The following is a 15,000-nucleotide window of genomic DNA, read 5'->3' as shown; positions in this document are numbered from 1 at the left end:
TCTCATCCAACCAGTTCTCATCCAACCAGCACTCATCCAACCAGCTCTCATCCAACCAGCACTCATCCAACCAGCTCTCATCCAACCAGCTCTCATCCAACCAGTTCTCGTCCAACCAGCACTCATCCAACCAGCTCTCGTCCAACCAGCTCTCATCCAACCAGCTCTCATCCAACCAGCTCTCATCCAACCAGCTCTCATCCAACCAGTTCTCATCCAACCAGCTCTCGTCCAACCAGCTCTCATCCAACCAGCTCTCATCCAACCAGCTCTCATCCAACCAGCTCTCATCCAACCAGTTCTCATCCAAACAGCTCTCATCCAACCAGTTCTCATCCAAACAGCTCTCATCCAACCAGCTCTCATCCAACCAGTTCTCATCCAACCAGCTCTCGTCCAACCAGCTCTCATCAAACCAGCTCTCATCCAAACAGCTCTCATCCAACCAGCTCTCATCCAACTCTCATCCAACCAGCTCTCATCCAACCAGCTCTCATCCAACCAGCTCTCATCCAACCAGTTCTCATCCAACCAGTTCTCATCCAACCAGCTCTCAGCCAACCAGCTCTCATCCAACCAGTTCTCATCCAACCAGCTCTCATCCAACCAGTTCTCATCCAACCAGCTCTCATCCAACCAGCTCTCATCCAACCAGCTCTAATCCAACCAGCTCTCATCCAAACAGCTCTCATCCAACCAGCTCTCATCCAACTCTCATCCAACCAGCTCTCATCCAACCAGCTCTCATCCAACCAGCTCTCATCCAACCAGTTCTCATCCAACCAGTTCTCATCCAACCAGCTCTCATCCATCCAGCTCTCATCCAACTCTCATCCAACCAGCTCTCATCCAACTCTCATCCAACCAGCTCTCATCCAACCAGCTCTCATCCAACCAGCTCTCATCCAACCAGCTCTCATCCAACCAGTTCTCATCCAACCAGCTCTCATCCAACCAAGATCCAACTGCCCACATCGGACCTGACACCCCCAGCGTGGCGGGAACACCCGGTTCCCCAGCAAGTGAAGGTGGGGTAACGGGGCATAGATGCATTTAAGGCCCTGAAATGGGTGGGAATTTACAGCCACTTCATGTCATCACTGTTTCACACCATCCGGTTGCATCCAGCAAAGTTATTCTCTCCACTCATCTTTCCAGAGTTTCAGGAATTCCTGACCATTCGTGGAGCTTCGTCAGGAATGCTAACATTAGCATTAGCTGCTACATGTTTAGCATTGAGATGCTACTTTAGCTGAAAGTAGCATCTCAATGCATCCCTTTGCACAACAAAAGTCAACCAGATCAGTTCGAAGCAGAAATGAAGTGGGACAGAGAAGCAGCTTTGTTCTTCCTGATGGAACCTTTTGTTGCAGTTTGCTGCAAAAACATTTCATCAATACTTTGATTCAGTCATGATTTTCAGATGATTCTGTGTTGCTGCTCGTTTTCACTGATTGTGGTTCTGATCCTTGTCAGAACCTGCTGAGGCTTGTGCAATATGAGATATTACAACTCCTAATTCAATCTAAATAACTGTGACATCCTGATGGTTGATAATCTTTATGACTCATATTCTCTGACGTCAGATTCCAGAAAATGTCTGTAAATCACCAGAGGCCAAACCGACTGCAAAACCTCCCAAAGGAGGAGAAATCTGATCAGGAGCAAAAACAGCAAAGTAATAAATGTTGCAGAGGCAAAATGAGCAGAAAGTTTCTGCATCTCGTCCCAGAGAGAAAACTTTTCTCTGCTGCTCCAAGGGTTGACCTCTTCTTGACCTTTTCTGCTCTACGTAAACCTCCATGTTCTACAAATCACACTGTAACGCTTTACTTGAGATTAAAATACAACAGTTAAAAGAACATTATTAAAGCTGATGTTTTCTCATTGTTATCAACCTTTTTAGGGAACGATGATATTATTTATTGGGTTATTATGTTGACAACAAGACAAGCAAACACACCGTTATCTTTCTCCTCCACAAAGAAACATCTTTCATTTCCTCCTCATAAGACAGAAAATTCATAAAATATCAAACATCAGATGAAAGGAGCAATAAATCACTTTACATGTCATGTCTGGTTGGAAGAGTGTTTGCAGTAAAACGTGGTTATATTTCACATTTCAGTGTGGCTTTATGACTCTGCACATTTTTCCTCATTCTGGGCCAAACAGTGGAAATGAAACAGAAAACCGGCAGAGTCCAAACAGAACCGTTCAGCGGTCAGAACCGTTCAGCGGTCAGAACCTGGCGGCTCCGCTTTCATTTAGAACAGAAGCAGAACCCGCTGCTAAGCTCTAAATATTGAAATGCAGATTGTTTGGGGCCCCTGCGGCTGCAGCGGGACCCCTGCGGAGCCACTTAGTCTCCTCTCCAACTGTTTGCTCTCTCCTTGATGTTCTCTTTTCATCTTTTGTCTCAAGCTTCAAAGGGAATCCGTTTCACACTCAGAGAGTTTCTGTTCCCGGTTTCTCTGAACGCATCAGGCCCCGGGTTGCTCTGGAGGCCCCAGGGTGCTCTGGAGGCCCCCGGGTTGCTCTGGAGGCCCCCAGGGTGCTCTGGAGGCCCCCGGGTTGCTCTGGAGGCCCCAGGGTGCTCTGGAGGCCCCCGGGTTGCTCTGGAGGCCCCAGGGTGCTCTGGAGGCCCCCAGGGTGCTCTGGAGGCCCCCAGGGTACTCTGGAGGCCCCCGGGGGGCCACTCAGAGGTCACCGGGGGGCCCGGCTCACACCAGGCCCTCAAGCTGAGACTGGGTCGTCAGCATGTCCAGCAGGTTCTGTTTACGGTCGCAGGCTGACGGCCCCGTTAGGGTGAAGGACACGTCTGAGGGGTCGACAGGAAGCCAAGGGGCGTTCAGAAAGAGGGGCGGGGTCGCAGGGCCGCGGCCCCTCCAGGGCCGGGTGGCCCCTCAGGGGCCCGTGCAGCGGGTAGCGGGCCGGCTGGGACAGCTCCTTGATGGAGTCCAGGTACTCGTCCTGCGTGTGGTGTTGGTGGGGGGCGTGGGCCTCCTGCAGCTCGCTGATGGTGGGCAGCCGGTCCACAGAGGAGAGGAGACATCGGGACTTCATCCTGAGGGACATTCATGTGTTCATGTCATTCATGTGTTCATGTCATTCATGTGTTCATGTCATGGAGACAGGGAGACATTCATGTGTTCATGTCATGGAGACAGAGGGTGAGGTTCATGTGTTCATGTAAGGTTTGTCTCTGGGTTCATGTGTTCATCTGGTTCCTTCCAGGCTGACGGAGGATGGATCTTCTAACCCTCACTGATCTTTCCAGAGATCAGTTTCTACTCAGATCTGGACTTTGACTAGACCATCCCCTGCTTTTCCACCATGTTGTTGTAGATCTGCTGCTGGGTTTGGATCTGTGTTCACATTAGTCCCTGAAAGCTTTAACTTTATTCTAAAATATAAAATAAAAACTGTCATCATTTGGTGACAGAAAGACTGTGAGCTTTTCTCTCCCAGTACTAACTGGAATCAGCCAATCAGAGCCAGGAGGCGGGTCTTACCGCTGTCAATCATCCTCGTCATGGTGCTCGTAACAAACTGTCACAACATGGTGACAGTTTAACAAACTTGTAAACATAATTTATCAAAGTTACGTTCCACACTTTTGCTGCTTCAGTTTTTATCTAATTATTTAGTTTTTGCTGTCAGATGTTAATTTATTTAGTCTTGGTCTCACTGCAGCCGAATGCGACACAAATCCAGCTGCAGTCTGGAGCTGCTGCGTGAACCGGATCGCAGCTTTCAACATTGTGTCCAGTTTTAGTTGTGATGCTGATTAGATCCACTGGAGCCTGAATGGATGAAACGGATTTTTCAGCCTCAGTGAGACGAGTTTTTATCAATGCTTGAAAATAATAATTTAATAATAATAATAATCCAGACTCTTTGTCTCACATGACATCAGTTTCATGAATTTAATTTCAACATCTGAACTGTTTCAGAATTACTGCTCTTCATCTTCTGTTGCACACTAACAACACACGCTCTGCTATGTTCATATGAAGATAATCATGTATTCATCAATATTTATCGTGTCTGCTGGTTGCTAACATTTATTCAATCATTTAGGTTTTAACTGAAAATTGTGCTTATTTAGTTTGATTAAAATCTAATTAAAATTTTAATGAAGTCCAACTAATGTTTAAAAGCAGAGAAGATCCAGGTGTGTTTTTCATTTCTACTTGATGCATAATTATTAAAAATAAAAACTAATTGCAGAGTTTAAGTAGAACAATTTCAGCGTTTACATGTTTCATCATTTTGCTGCATTTAAACTCAAAATTATGCTGATTGAAAATTACTGACGTCTCTATGAAGGCTTGGTTCCCTGTAAACCTCAAGCCAAGCCGTTTCCAGCTGCAGGTCCGAACCCAACCAGAACCCGACCAGAACCCAACCAGAACCCAACCAGAACCCGACCAGAACCCAACCAGAACCCGACCAGAACCAGCTGCAGATCATCACTGGAATCAGTTCATCTGGAAAAACCAAGAACAGCACAACGAGTCGCTCACCTTTAAATCCGTCCAGACGCAGCTCCACCGGTCCGCGCTCACCGCACAGCGCCGGGCCTCGCTGCAGGTCCGAACCCAACCAGAACCAGACCAGAACTGACCAGAACCAGACCAGAACTGACCAGAACCCGCTGCGATGACACCCAGGCGTGATTCTAAAAGCGCTGTCAGAGGATGAGCAGGAGAAGCTTTTAACCTGAGAGCCAATTATAGCCACACACACACACACACACACACACACACTGACTACCTTATTTACTCCTGTTGACCAGCCCAGATCTACTGACCCTCAATGGGTTGTGTGGTTTGTGTGTGTGTGTGTGTGTGTGTGTGTGTGTGTGTGTGTGTGTGTGCGCGTGTGTGTGTGTGTGTGTGTGTGTGTGTGTGTGTTGTGTAACGGCGTTAGAGGATTAAATGTGAGCTGCAGAGCCGCTTCTGATCAGCTTAGAGGGAAAAACTTTCCTCAGGTTTTATTTCCAGAAACTTATGAAACCAGAAAAGGAACCTTGGATTTAAGAACCGACTTACCGCGTTCACTCTGGAGAAAACAAAGACTGAGACGATTTCATAACAACAAGCCGACTCGGTTTCATCAGCCTGATGACAGATGGACCTGCAGAGTCCATAAATGAAGCCGTCCGGCAACACGATGCAGGCCGAGCGATCCCAGGCGGCGGGTCTGCAGACTGTCAGAACCAGAATCACACAAAGACCGCCTGACATTCACCAGAAACATCCTGATGATCCTCAGGATGGCAGAATGGCTTTGAACATGCAGCATTATTATACTGGTTAAATAACTGATTTATGTTAATAATTAGGATTTATGTTTATAATTATAAGAAAACAAGTTTTTAATCCAGAAATGTGGCTTCAATGAGAAAATATGTTTTCTGCCTAAAAGTGAAAATGTTCCTTTAATCTGACAAACAAACGTCATTTGAATGTATTTTCTGATTTATGGAATATGAGTGTTTACATGAAGTTCAAGCTGTAAAACATCAGGAAACCGTTTTGTTCCCTCAAACGTAAAAAACAGGAAGTTTCAGATTGTCTGCTGAAGCAGACGTTGACCAATCAGACAGATTCTAAAACATAAATACGAATCTGCTAACATGTTTTGGACTTGGATCCCAGAACGCCGTCCAGTTTGACCTCTGGGGTCACGCTCCCTCCGCTGACACCAGGACAGCTCATGATTACGACCCAGCAGCTGCTTTTCTCCGTCAGCTCGTCCCTCTCAGCGTTTTCAGGAAAACAAGTCAGAGTCTGAGGAAATTCTCTGGAAGACCTCAACATTTCCAGAAATAAAAATCTGAAAAGTGTGGCCTGCATTTGTAGTCAGTCTCTATTGAAAACTTGATTTTGCCACAGATTCTCAGTTGCATTTAGGTCTGGACTTTAACTAGGCTGCGGATTAACTCTTCAAAGCCTGAATTTATATCTAATTGTAAAAGTAATAATTTTGTTTCCTGTCCTCAAGCAGAAAGACATTAAAGATCCTCAGTCCGATTCCCCACGTGAAAGAGATCATCTCCACCACCACACTTTGATAGTGATGAAACACGGCCTGTCCTGCAGTTTGTAGAAACTTTTGTCCAGTTCTGAATTCACAACATGTGAATTCACGACATGTGAATTCACATGTTCTGAATTCACATGTTCTGAATTCACATGTTCTACCAGCTGCGTTTGCTTCTTCGAACGGAGCGACGGGTTTCACACCCCAACAGAACCTGCACTCTGACCGAGTCCAGCTGGTTGTTATCACGACGGCACAGCAGAGAGGAGCTGCTGCAGCAGCGGCTGCAGCACAGCAGCGGCTGCAGCACAGCAGCGGCTGCAGCACAGCAGTGGCTGCAGCCGCAGCTGCAGCAGCGGAGGAGCGGCTGCTGCAGCTCACCAGAACCCCGAGCTCCTTTAAATCTGCTTGCAGTTGCTTTAGAACCGTAATAAATTGGACATTGATGGACATATTTGACGTGCATCAATAGTTTTGATGAAGGCATCAGACAGAATGTGATGATTGTTTGTGGTTTCTCAAATTGACGTTTTATGACTTTATTTCTGTTTTCATGAAGCACTTTGAACTGCCAAACAAACTTGATTTTTAATCTGAACATTTAACCTACCAAGTGCTTAGATTTAGGTATGATGCTAATTAGTGACATCAGGAACTTAAGGATGAAGACAGTGTTTTTATCTCTGCATGTTGATTATTGTATTTATGCTGATATTGCCCAAACAAACCTTTGAAACTGAGTCAATTCCATGTTTTTGAACAACCGCTGCCGTTTCATTGGAGTCGCCACATGGAGGGCCACCACGCGCCGCCGCCACGCGCCGCCGCCACACGGAGCCGCACGCGCCGCCGCCATGCGCCGCCGCCACGCGGAGCCGTTGTCTCTGTCTGTGGCTCAGTGGGTCCATGTTGACCTGCTGGGTTCACTGGTCTCCATGATGCTGGTTGTTCTCTGAAGAACATCTGAGACCAGAACCAGAACATCTGGGTTTAAATTACATAAAGCCCAAACAGTCTGTGGCTGGTGAGGGGCTGAAAACTTTTTGAAGGTCCAACAGAACCAGATGTTTGCTGGGAGCCATCATGGCTTCACTTCATAAAGGCCCAAATATGGCAAAGCAGAGCAGATTACCCAGAGGACCGAGTGTGGCCCGGTCCAACAGAATGGGTTTGGGTGTGAGAACTAAACCAGAACCAGGTGTTCTGATCAAATCCAGCTCATCACAGTGGGCCGCTGTGGTCCGGATCCAGAACCGGGCTGAAACGGCGGCTCTGATGTGAAGATTCATTTTCCTCCAGAGACAGAAGAACTGCTCTGCAGGAGAGCAGAACCAGAACCAGAACCGCTCTATGTGGGATCCAAGAAAGCTGCTTGGTGTCCTGCATCTGTGAGGCAACCTGGAGGTAGAAAGGTCAAAGGTCGCTGCAAGAACTTCCTGCAGCAGGATGTCGACTGAAAACATCCGTCACCTTCCAGAATTCAGGAAAGACCAAGAAAGATTAAATATGATATTAAGAAATGGTATTGATTATCTGCAGAACACTTTTTCTCCTGTTATTTGTCGCTGAAGAGGCTCTGTGCTGCCCCCAGCTGGTCACCACATGCTACTTCACCTCCGCTGTGCTTCTGCAAGAAGCAAACATAGAGGAACATGTGGAACATCTGCATCTTAAACCAGATACAAATTACAACATGCACGATTGTAGTGAACAGAGAGGGAAGGAAAAGCAGCTTTCGATGCTTAAAGCAACATGTTGGCACAAAGGAGGAAAGCTAATTAAGAGCCGGTTGTGCAACTGCTTTGTGAAAACTTTGCTCTCAAGAGTTTCGCAACTGGGTTTGAAACAAAAGCCACATTTTCTTCTGGAAAACAGAAAATCAAAGACAGATGAGGAAAAGTGGCTTCGGCTCCCACATCAGCGCATTCCTGAGTTTCTAACGCTCCGGTGTGGGACCGACCCGGGTCTGAACGCCAACCCAGCATGTGTGACTGGACCGGTTCAGATCCTGCAGTCACAAGCGTCCTGGATGGGGCCCATGTGGTTGACTCATCCGGGCCAGATGGGTCCCTTTATGAGGACCACGTTGGTATCATGCAGGAGTTTGTGGAACCAAATGGGCTTCACCCAGACTGGTCCCAGTTCAAAGATTGTTTAAAGTGAAAAAACAGTTTGTTGTGAATTTGCACCAAATTATTTAACAGAATGAATCTTAAGATAAATCCGGTGAAGCAGCTAAAGCAGTTGATCCCAAAGTCAGGAAAGTTAAATTCTTTAAACACAAGACAATAAATATTTCCTCTTCTTCAGATCCCTGTTACACATGGAGTCCCTCAGGGCATTCACAACCTGAACACAGTCCTCTGGGTCTCTTCCATTCCTTTTCATAGTTTAACAGAAACATTTAATGATGGATTGTCTTCATCTTCCAGCAGATCTTTGCTTTATTCTGTCTTTAGTTCTGCTTCCCTCCAGCTGAGACTCATTTTTGCTTCGCCTCTGCTGACTTCATTACTGTAAAAGTTTATTTTCTCAGCATCCGGTCCAAAATGCTCCATCATGGTTCTGTTATGAAGAATCTGGTTCCTTTAGCAGCAGCCTCATCATTGAGGCAGTTTCATCAGGACAGAACGTCTCCTGATTCAACCCCAGGCTGCAGACAGAAAACCAAACATCCACAAACTGAAGCTCTTTCACTCCTTCAGATGAACAATCAGTCGAGTCCCAGAGTTTATTTACGGAGTTTGACGGTTAAGTTAGAGCTGCTCTCATGTTGGATGAGCCGGAGGCTCACAGTTCTGTCAACATTTACATGTTCATAAGTGACTCTGGCTTGGATTCATATTTCCACACAGCATCACTTATCATTCCAGAAATCCACTGTGGTTCTGTTCTCCTATTGTTCTGTGATAAACGGGTTTATTGTTCTGCAGAATGAGCAGGTTCTGGAACGTGGCTGCAGCTGGGAGGTCTCGCTGCTCTTATGCAACAGGAAACATTATTTCTACACCTTGAAAGCTTTCGCCATGAAAGATAAATGTTGGGTCATAAAAAGTCATTTGTTTTTAACTGGGTTTGGATCCGGTAAGTTTCCCGACCGAAACTCAGATGAAAAGGTTCTGATTTGATGGTCCGGGCCGACGGATCTCCCTGGTTCTGCCTCGACCTCTTTCCTCGTTTCTTCTTCTTCTTCTCACCAACTTGCTGCTATTTCTACTGTTCACTTTCTTTTCTCTCCATAGAAGCTGCTTTTAGTCATTTCAGCTTTTTATTTAGTGAGTGAACTATGACATATGAATCAATAACACTGAAAATATGACCACATGAACCCATTCTTTCCTCCACAGGCCAAGTGCTTTAACTTCACAAACCCATCGTTGTGAACAATGATCTAAAACTAATGCACGAATCCTGCTGCAGGAACCTTTAGCACATCGCCACCAGCTGCTTTCTGCACTGAATGAATCGTCTCAACATCAGGAAATCAGATTTATTCACAACATTCATCATCAGAGGAAACAGAAAACAATCCAAATATAAACCTTTTCTTCTTCTGTGTTTACATATCTACAATTCCAGAGGCGCATTGTTCCTTTATCACCACAATAAAATGTCCTTGTAGAGATTAATTCTACATAATTGTTAATGAATTATGTAAATAAACAAAATCCAACAAAATAAATCATTTTCTTATGTGAGAATGATTATAAGGTTATAAGGCTGATCCAAACACTGCAGACAACTTTAAAAAAACTAAATTAAAACTAAATGGAAGCTCAACTTTCAAATCCTAAAAATATCTAAAGATGGAAGTGCAAAAAAAAATAAAGAAAATCTGTTTTAATTCCTGTTTATGTTTGATCGATTTTTAACGACAGAAAACTGGATTAATTTAAAGTTAGCACCATGATGGGGAGGGGAGCCTGAACACGACCCGGGCATCACAGAAAGTTTCTCGGCCTCCTGGTGGTTTTTATAGACGATTAATCAATAAACTCAGATGTTCAGCCGCCAAACTTTCCACTGTCCTGCCATTTCCACTCTGAAATGGCAGGACATTTTAACTGGTTCAGACTGGTTTTCATGCTGTGACCGGATCAGAACCGGCACCGGCTTTTTACGGCTGCTGCAAACAGAATCCAATCAGCTTCTCTCATTGACATCAATAATATCCGTTTATGGATTCACTCAGAGCTTAAAATGATTCAGAATTTTGAAAAATAAGGAAAGAAAACTGTGACATGTTTCCTAATGTCCACATTAAAATCAATGCTGAATGCATTTTTAATGCTTGGAATATTTTAGATTGCAAATGCCTCCTGAAATTTGCCAAAACAAAACAAAATCTCTTAATTTGAACCCAAATCATTTTCTTCAACGTCTGACATTAAATGACCTTGTATTTTAGTTTTGGGTTAAAATGATCATTTCAATTTGATCAAATCCATAAAGAGTTCAGACGGTTCTGAGGTCAGACGGTTCTGAGGTCAGACGGTTCTGCGGTCAGCCGTCGTTCTGATCCGGTGAGGACAGGTCCCGTCTCCCTCAGACCAACTGGTTCTGGTATGAAACGGGTCCAGTTAAGGTCCAGTTAAGGTGTGAACCACCACCTGGGCTGAAAGCAGGAAGCTACAATCCAGGAGAAGCCAAAGCCAGATTCCCTCAGGCTGCTGAAGTTTGATGGAGTGAAACTGGACCTTTGACTGCAGGCGGGTCCGGAGCGCGTCACAAAATAACCAATCACTTTGACTGTTGACGCAACATGACTGAGGAGGTTGATGCTCAGACCGTCTTCCTAACGCATGGAAACTCAGCAGACCGAACCGTGTGGGCAGATCCGACCCAGTTCCGCCGGTTCTGTTGGGAGGATCGGCTCCCAACAGAACCGAGGCTCCCAAACTGCTCTGAGAGGAAGGAAACCCCAATCCTTCAACCCATGTCAGTTTAAAGGGAAGTTCTGCCAATGATGAGAAAAGATAAAAACTTTGAAGAAAAATATTCTTGATGAAACAGAAAATATTCGGACCAGAACCAGACGGTCCCTGATCATCCGCGTCATCCTGATTCCCTTTAGAGGAGCTTCCTGAGTGATTCCCTGACGGGGAACTAAAAGCCTCTGATTCGTCACCAACACGGTTTGACCAGCAGGTTCTGTGATCAACGGCTTGGATTCTGATAGGACCGGTCCATCGGTCCAATCAGAACAAGTTTGGCAGCAGACATGAAGATCCAGAGAAAAAAGAAAAGACAAACACGACATCCTGCTGCATCGGTCAGCAGATTTCTATGTACAAAAGAATCTAATTCACAAACTCAATTTCAAAGCTGAAGACAGTGATTTTGTTTCCTATCGAGTTTTTAGCTCCTGTCTCTTTAAGGCCCAGGCTGCTCTGATTGGTTAAATGTTCTCAATACGAACCAAGAGGCAGACTGATGTCATCATGTTGTCTTTTTACATGCAGAAATAAATAAAAGCAACCAACAGAAGCGTTAAAGTTGAGCTTCCTGTCGGCTGACGGTCGACATCTGGCAGACTCATTACTGGAAAACCTTAAATCAGAGCTTCTTCTCTCTGTACTTAAACTCCACAGTTTTTCCAGTCCATCCATCACAAATCCCAACTCTCCCCATAAACACGCAGGGAGGCTGCTAAAGGAAAATCAATGCCTTGCTCTCCTTTAATTAGATTGAGAAGGAGTTCCTGTAAAGCGGAGGATTTAGTTGTCTGGTTCTTTCAGAGCTTCAAATGAAACCTGACAGAGACACAATCCCTCTGGTTCTTCATCTCCGATGCTCCTTCTTCTTCTTGTTCCTGGAAGGCGTCTTGATGGGCTGACTGGCCGTGCCGTTCTCCAGCGGCCGGGACGCACGGCGGCAGGCGGGGACACGGGGAGAACAGGTCCGCTTCCCCGTCCAAGCTGGACTTGAAGGGCCCGGCCGGAGAGAACTTCAGAGGACTGAGGAGAAACAGAAACAAGGATCATTCCAAAAGCTGTTGCAATAAAGATTCAAATGATTTTTCAAGTTGAGATGGAAATCAAAATCTTCATATAAAATTGTGAGACTTTATGATGGTGAGTATATTATATTATAGTTTATTCACCACCAGTCAGAAGAAAACTGGAATTTAAGACGTTTTAAGACCATGGATGGATTTTACACCCATTTCTCCACAGAAATGTTTAAATGTTGTCCAGATGACTGACAGTAAATTTTCACTTACCCAGGACAGATGGAAGAAGCTAGCTAGCCTGGTAACCAGTAAAGGCATGTTAGCAGCTAGTTAGCATTAGCCTCAGCTTGAGTGAGACTGAAATGTTCACTTAACAGAAACATCATGTGAGAAAAATACAAAGACTTTACTAGATTCAGTGGAGCTGTGAAGACGTGTGACTGGCGTATTAAAGGCCAAACTGGTTTTTAAGAGGAACTTCAGACATTTTAAGACATTTGTAGACATATACAAATTAAAGAATTACGAATGTGTAGAAACTCTGCAACTTTATTTTTTTTATTACAAACATTGACAAAGTTTGCTGAGTTGCTAATTAAATTCACCCAATTTATATTGTATATTTGTATTTGATTCATTTGTTGAACTCAGTTTTTCATTTTTGACATTAAAACAGAAACATTTAGATTTTCAGAAGTAATAAAATGGTTCAACATGAAGGAGTTGAATAGTTTAGAAGCCACTGGACGCTGCAGTACCACTTCCTACCTGATGGGGGTGCGCGGGCTGCTGTTGTGGCGGCGGACGTGACGCGATCGCGGCTCAAACGAGAATCCTTCCTTCAGACTCTCGAGGACCGATGGTGCCACGAAGGAGAAACCCTGCCGGAGGAAATGAAAACTCAAACAGCCGAAAGAAAAAAAAGGAAAAGTTCCAGAACATGGAGGCTGATGGACTGACGGCGAAGGCGAGCTCGGCGCTGTGGCTCAGCCTGGTGTCGTCCGGACTGTCCACCGGCGTCTGTCTGGTGAACCTGGTGTCAAACTGGCTCACGTCTTCCTCAGAGTGCTGACAGGAGGGAACGGAGACGCGCTCAGTTACAGCAGAACACGCTTCCAGTTTAAAGAGGAGAAAAAGCTCTGAAAGTCAGAGCGAGCGTAGAAGAAGACCAACCAGCGGTTTGTACGGCGGTTCCACTCGCTTGTTCAGCAGCTCCTCCCAGTTGATGTGTCTGAAGAACCTGTGTTTCTGCAAAGCAACGGTTAGAAAACCAGAGAAATGATGCACTTTGTAAAACCAGGATGCTGGACGTTCAGAAACACTGAAACAGCATCCAGGATTCACACATCAAAATCTGACAGTTAACAGAGAAAACAGCAGATCTGAACTCAAAGTCAAAAGCAACATTTTCAGAAGCGGAATCGGTTCTGAACGGTCAGGAGGAGGCAGTGGGAACAGAAACGTTTTAAACGTTTTAAACTCCAGCCTCTATGAGGAGGAAGCTGCTTTGGGATTTCCCAGCCAGGCAAGAAGCTCCATCCTGGTGCATTAAGGAACGTTAACTCAGATCCTCCATCCTGGTGCATTAAGGAACGTTAACTCAGATCCTCCATCCTGGTGCATTAAGGAACGTTTAACTCAGATCCTTCCTGCCAGCAGCTGTCAGACTCCAGAACCTTCTCTGCTCCCAACAAACCCAACATGTTCACAGCCTGCTGCTGGTGTTCACTGCTTCACTCGGGTCAAATAACATTTCTGCTTTTATGAACTGCACTCCTGGATGTGCAGTACACATGCACATCATGTACATGCAAATAAAAAATGCATGACATTTCTATTTCTGCACAGTATTTTGTCATGTTGTGATCTTGTACAGTACATTGTTGATCTTATTTTTTGTTGTCTTTAATCTACATTTTGAAGACTTTTGGATGTTTTGTGTGAACCTTCAACCAGATCATGCCGTTACACCAGAGTTGGACAGCAGAGGACATTTCTGATCAAAGACGACCTGCAGAGACTACCTGGATAGCAGCAGCGTCGTCTTTCCCAGAGCCGAGTCTCTTCGCCGGATTCTTCTTCAGCAGCTGGAATAAAATTAAACAGAGAAACATTTAATGATTTCTGCAGCTTGTCTTCAAAAAAAACCTCATCAAACTTGGAAAATAACTTTGTTCAGTGCCGTGTCGCTGTAACTTCATCTGACTGCCACATGCTCAGACTCTGTATTATAATAGCTCTGTGTGTGTGTGTGTGTGTGTGTGTGTGTGTGTGTGTTTGTGTGTGTGTGGTGTGTGTGTGTGTGTGTGTGTGTGTGTGTGTATGTGTGTTAATAATTACTTCAGAGATTTCCACATCATTCTAACTTATTTTTCAGTCATTTAGCACTTGAAACCTGTGACGCTGCATGATTCGCTTCTGCCAGCAGGTGGCAGCGTTGCATCAGCTTCTCACAATGAGCCTCAGTATCAAGTATCTATCAGTTGGTAGTGAATAAAGGATCGATATACAGAGTACAGTTGCTACTGGAGCCTAAATGTTCAAATAATGTGAATAAAACAGAAAATGTTCAACTTTGTGTTTCTGCACAAAACAGAAAGCATTTTGTTTAAATTACCTGTTCAGTTCATATTTTATTTAAACTCAAATGTGAAGAGTTTTCTCCACCTGCATTCATTTTATAACTCAGTTTTCATGTTCATATTAAACACAGCTTACATCTGCTGAAGTCTGACATGATTCATAACGTCTGAGTTTTGTTTTCATGTTGCTTTGTGGCAACAATAAACACATTCCTGGTTCAACAATAACTTCTAATTACTGTAGAGAGAAAAATGAAAATCTGCTCCAGGCTGAGAGGATCAGACTGAGGACTGGATGTGGAATAAATGTATTTTTCATAGTTACAACATGAGCAGGTTTCTCTTTCTGTAGGAGATGAGGGAGCAGACACCTGGAAACTTTGGTCGCATTTTGGTAAATAACCTAATATAACA

At 44.7% G+C, this 15,000-nt stretch overlaps 1 protein-coding gene across 1 annotated transcript in view; it reads right to left on the bottom strand.

Moving 5' to 3' along the window:
• Positions 1-11,643: 11,643 nt before the first annotated feature.
• The window catches only part of LOC129355554 (ribosomal protein S6 kinase beta-2-like), an 11,472-nt gene continuing 8,115 nt past the window's right edge, over positions 11,644-15,000 (bottom strand). The window contains 6 exon segments of the mRNA XM_055025152.1: positions 11,644-11,911; positions 11,913-12,008; positions 12,773-12,885; positions 12,965-13,072; positions 13,178-13,252; positions 14,029-14,091. Of these exon segments, the coding sequence (XP_054881127.1) occupies positions 11,833-11,911; positions 11,913-12,008; positions 12,773-12,885; positions 12,965-13,072; positions 13,178-13,252; positions 14,029-14,091 (534 nt within the window). The 3' untranslated portion in view covers positions 11,644-11,832.

This window comes from Poeciliopsis prolifica, unplaced genomic scaffold (genome assembly GCF_027474105.1).
Source record: "Poeciliopsis prolifica strain line A6 unplaced genomic scaffold, Auburn_PproV2 SCAFFOLD138, whole genome shotgun sequence".
Lineage (NCBI taxonomy): Eukaryota > Metazoa > Chordata > Actinopteri > Cyprinodontiformes > Poeciliidae > Poeciliopsis > Poeciliopsis prolifica.
This window is presented reverse-complemented; position numbering and strand designations above follow the sequence as displayed.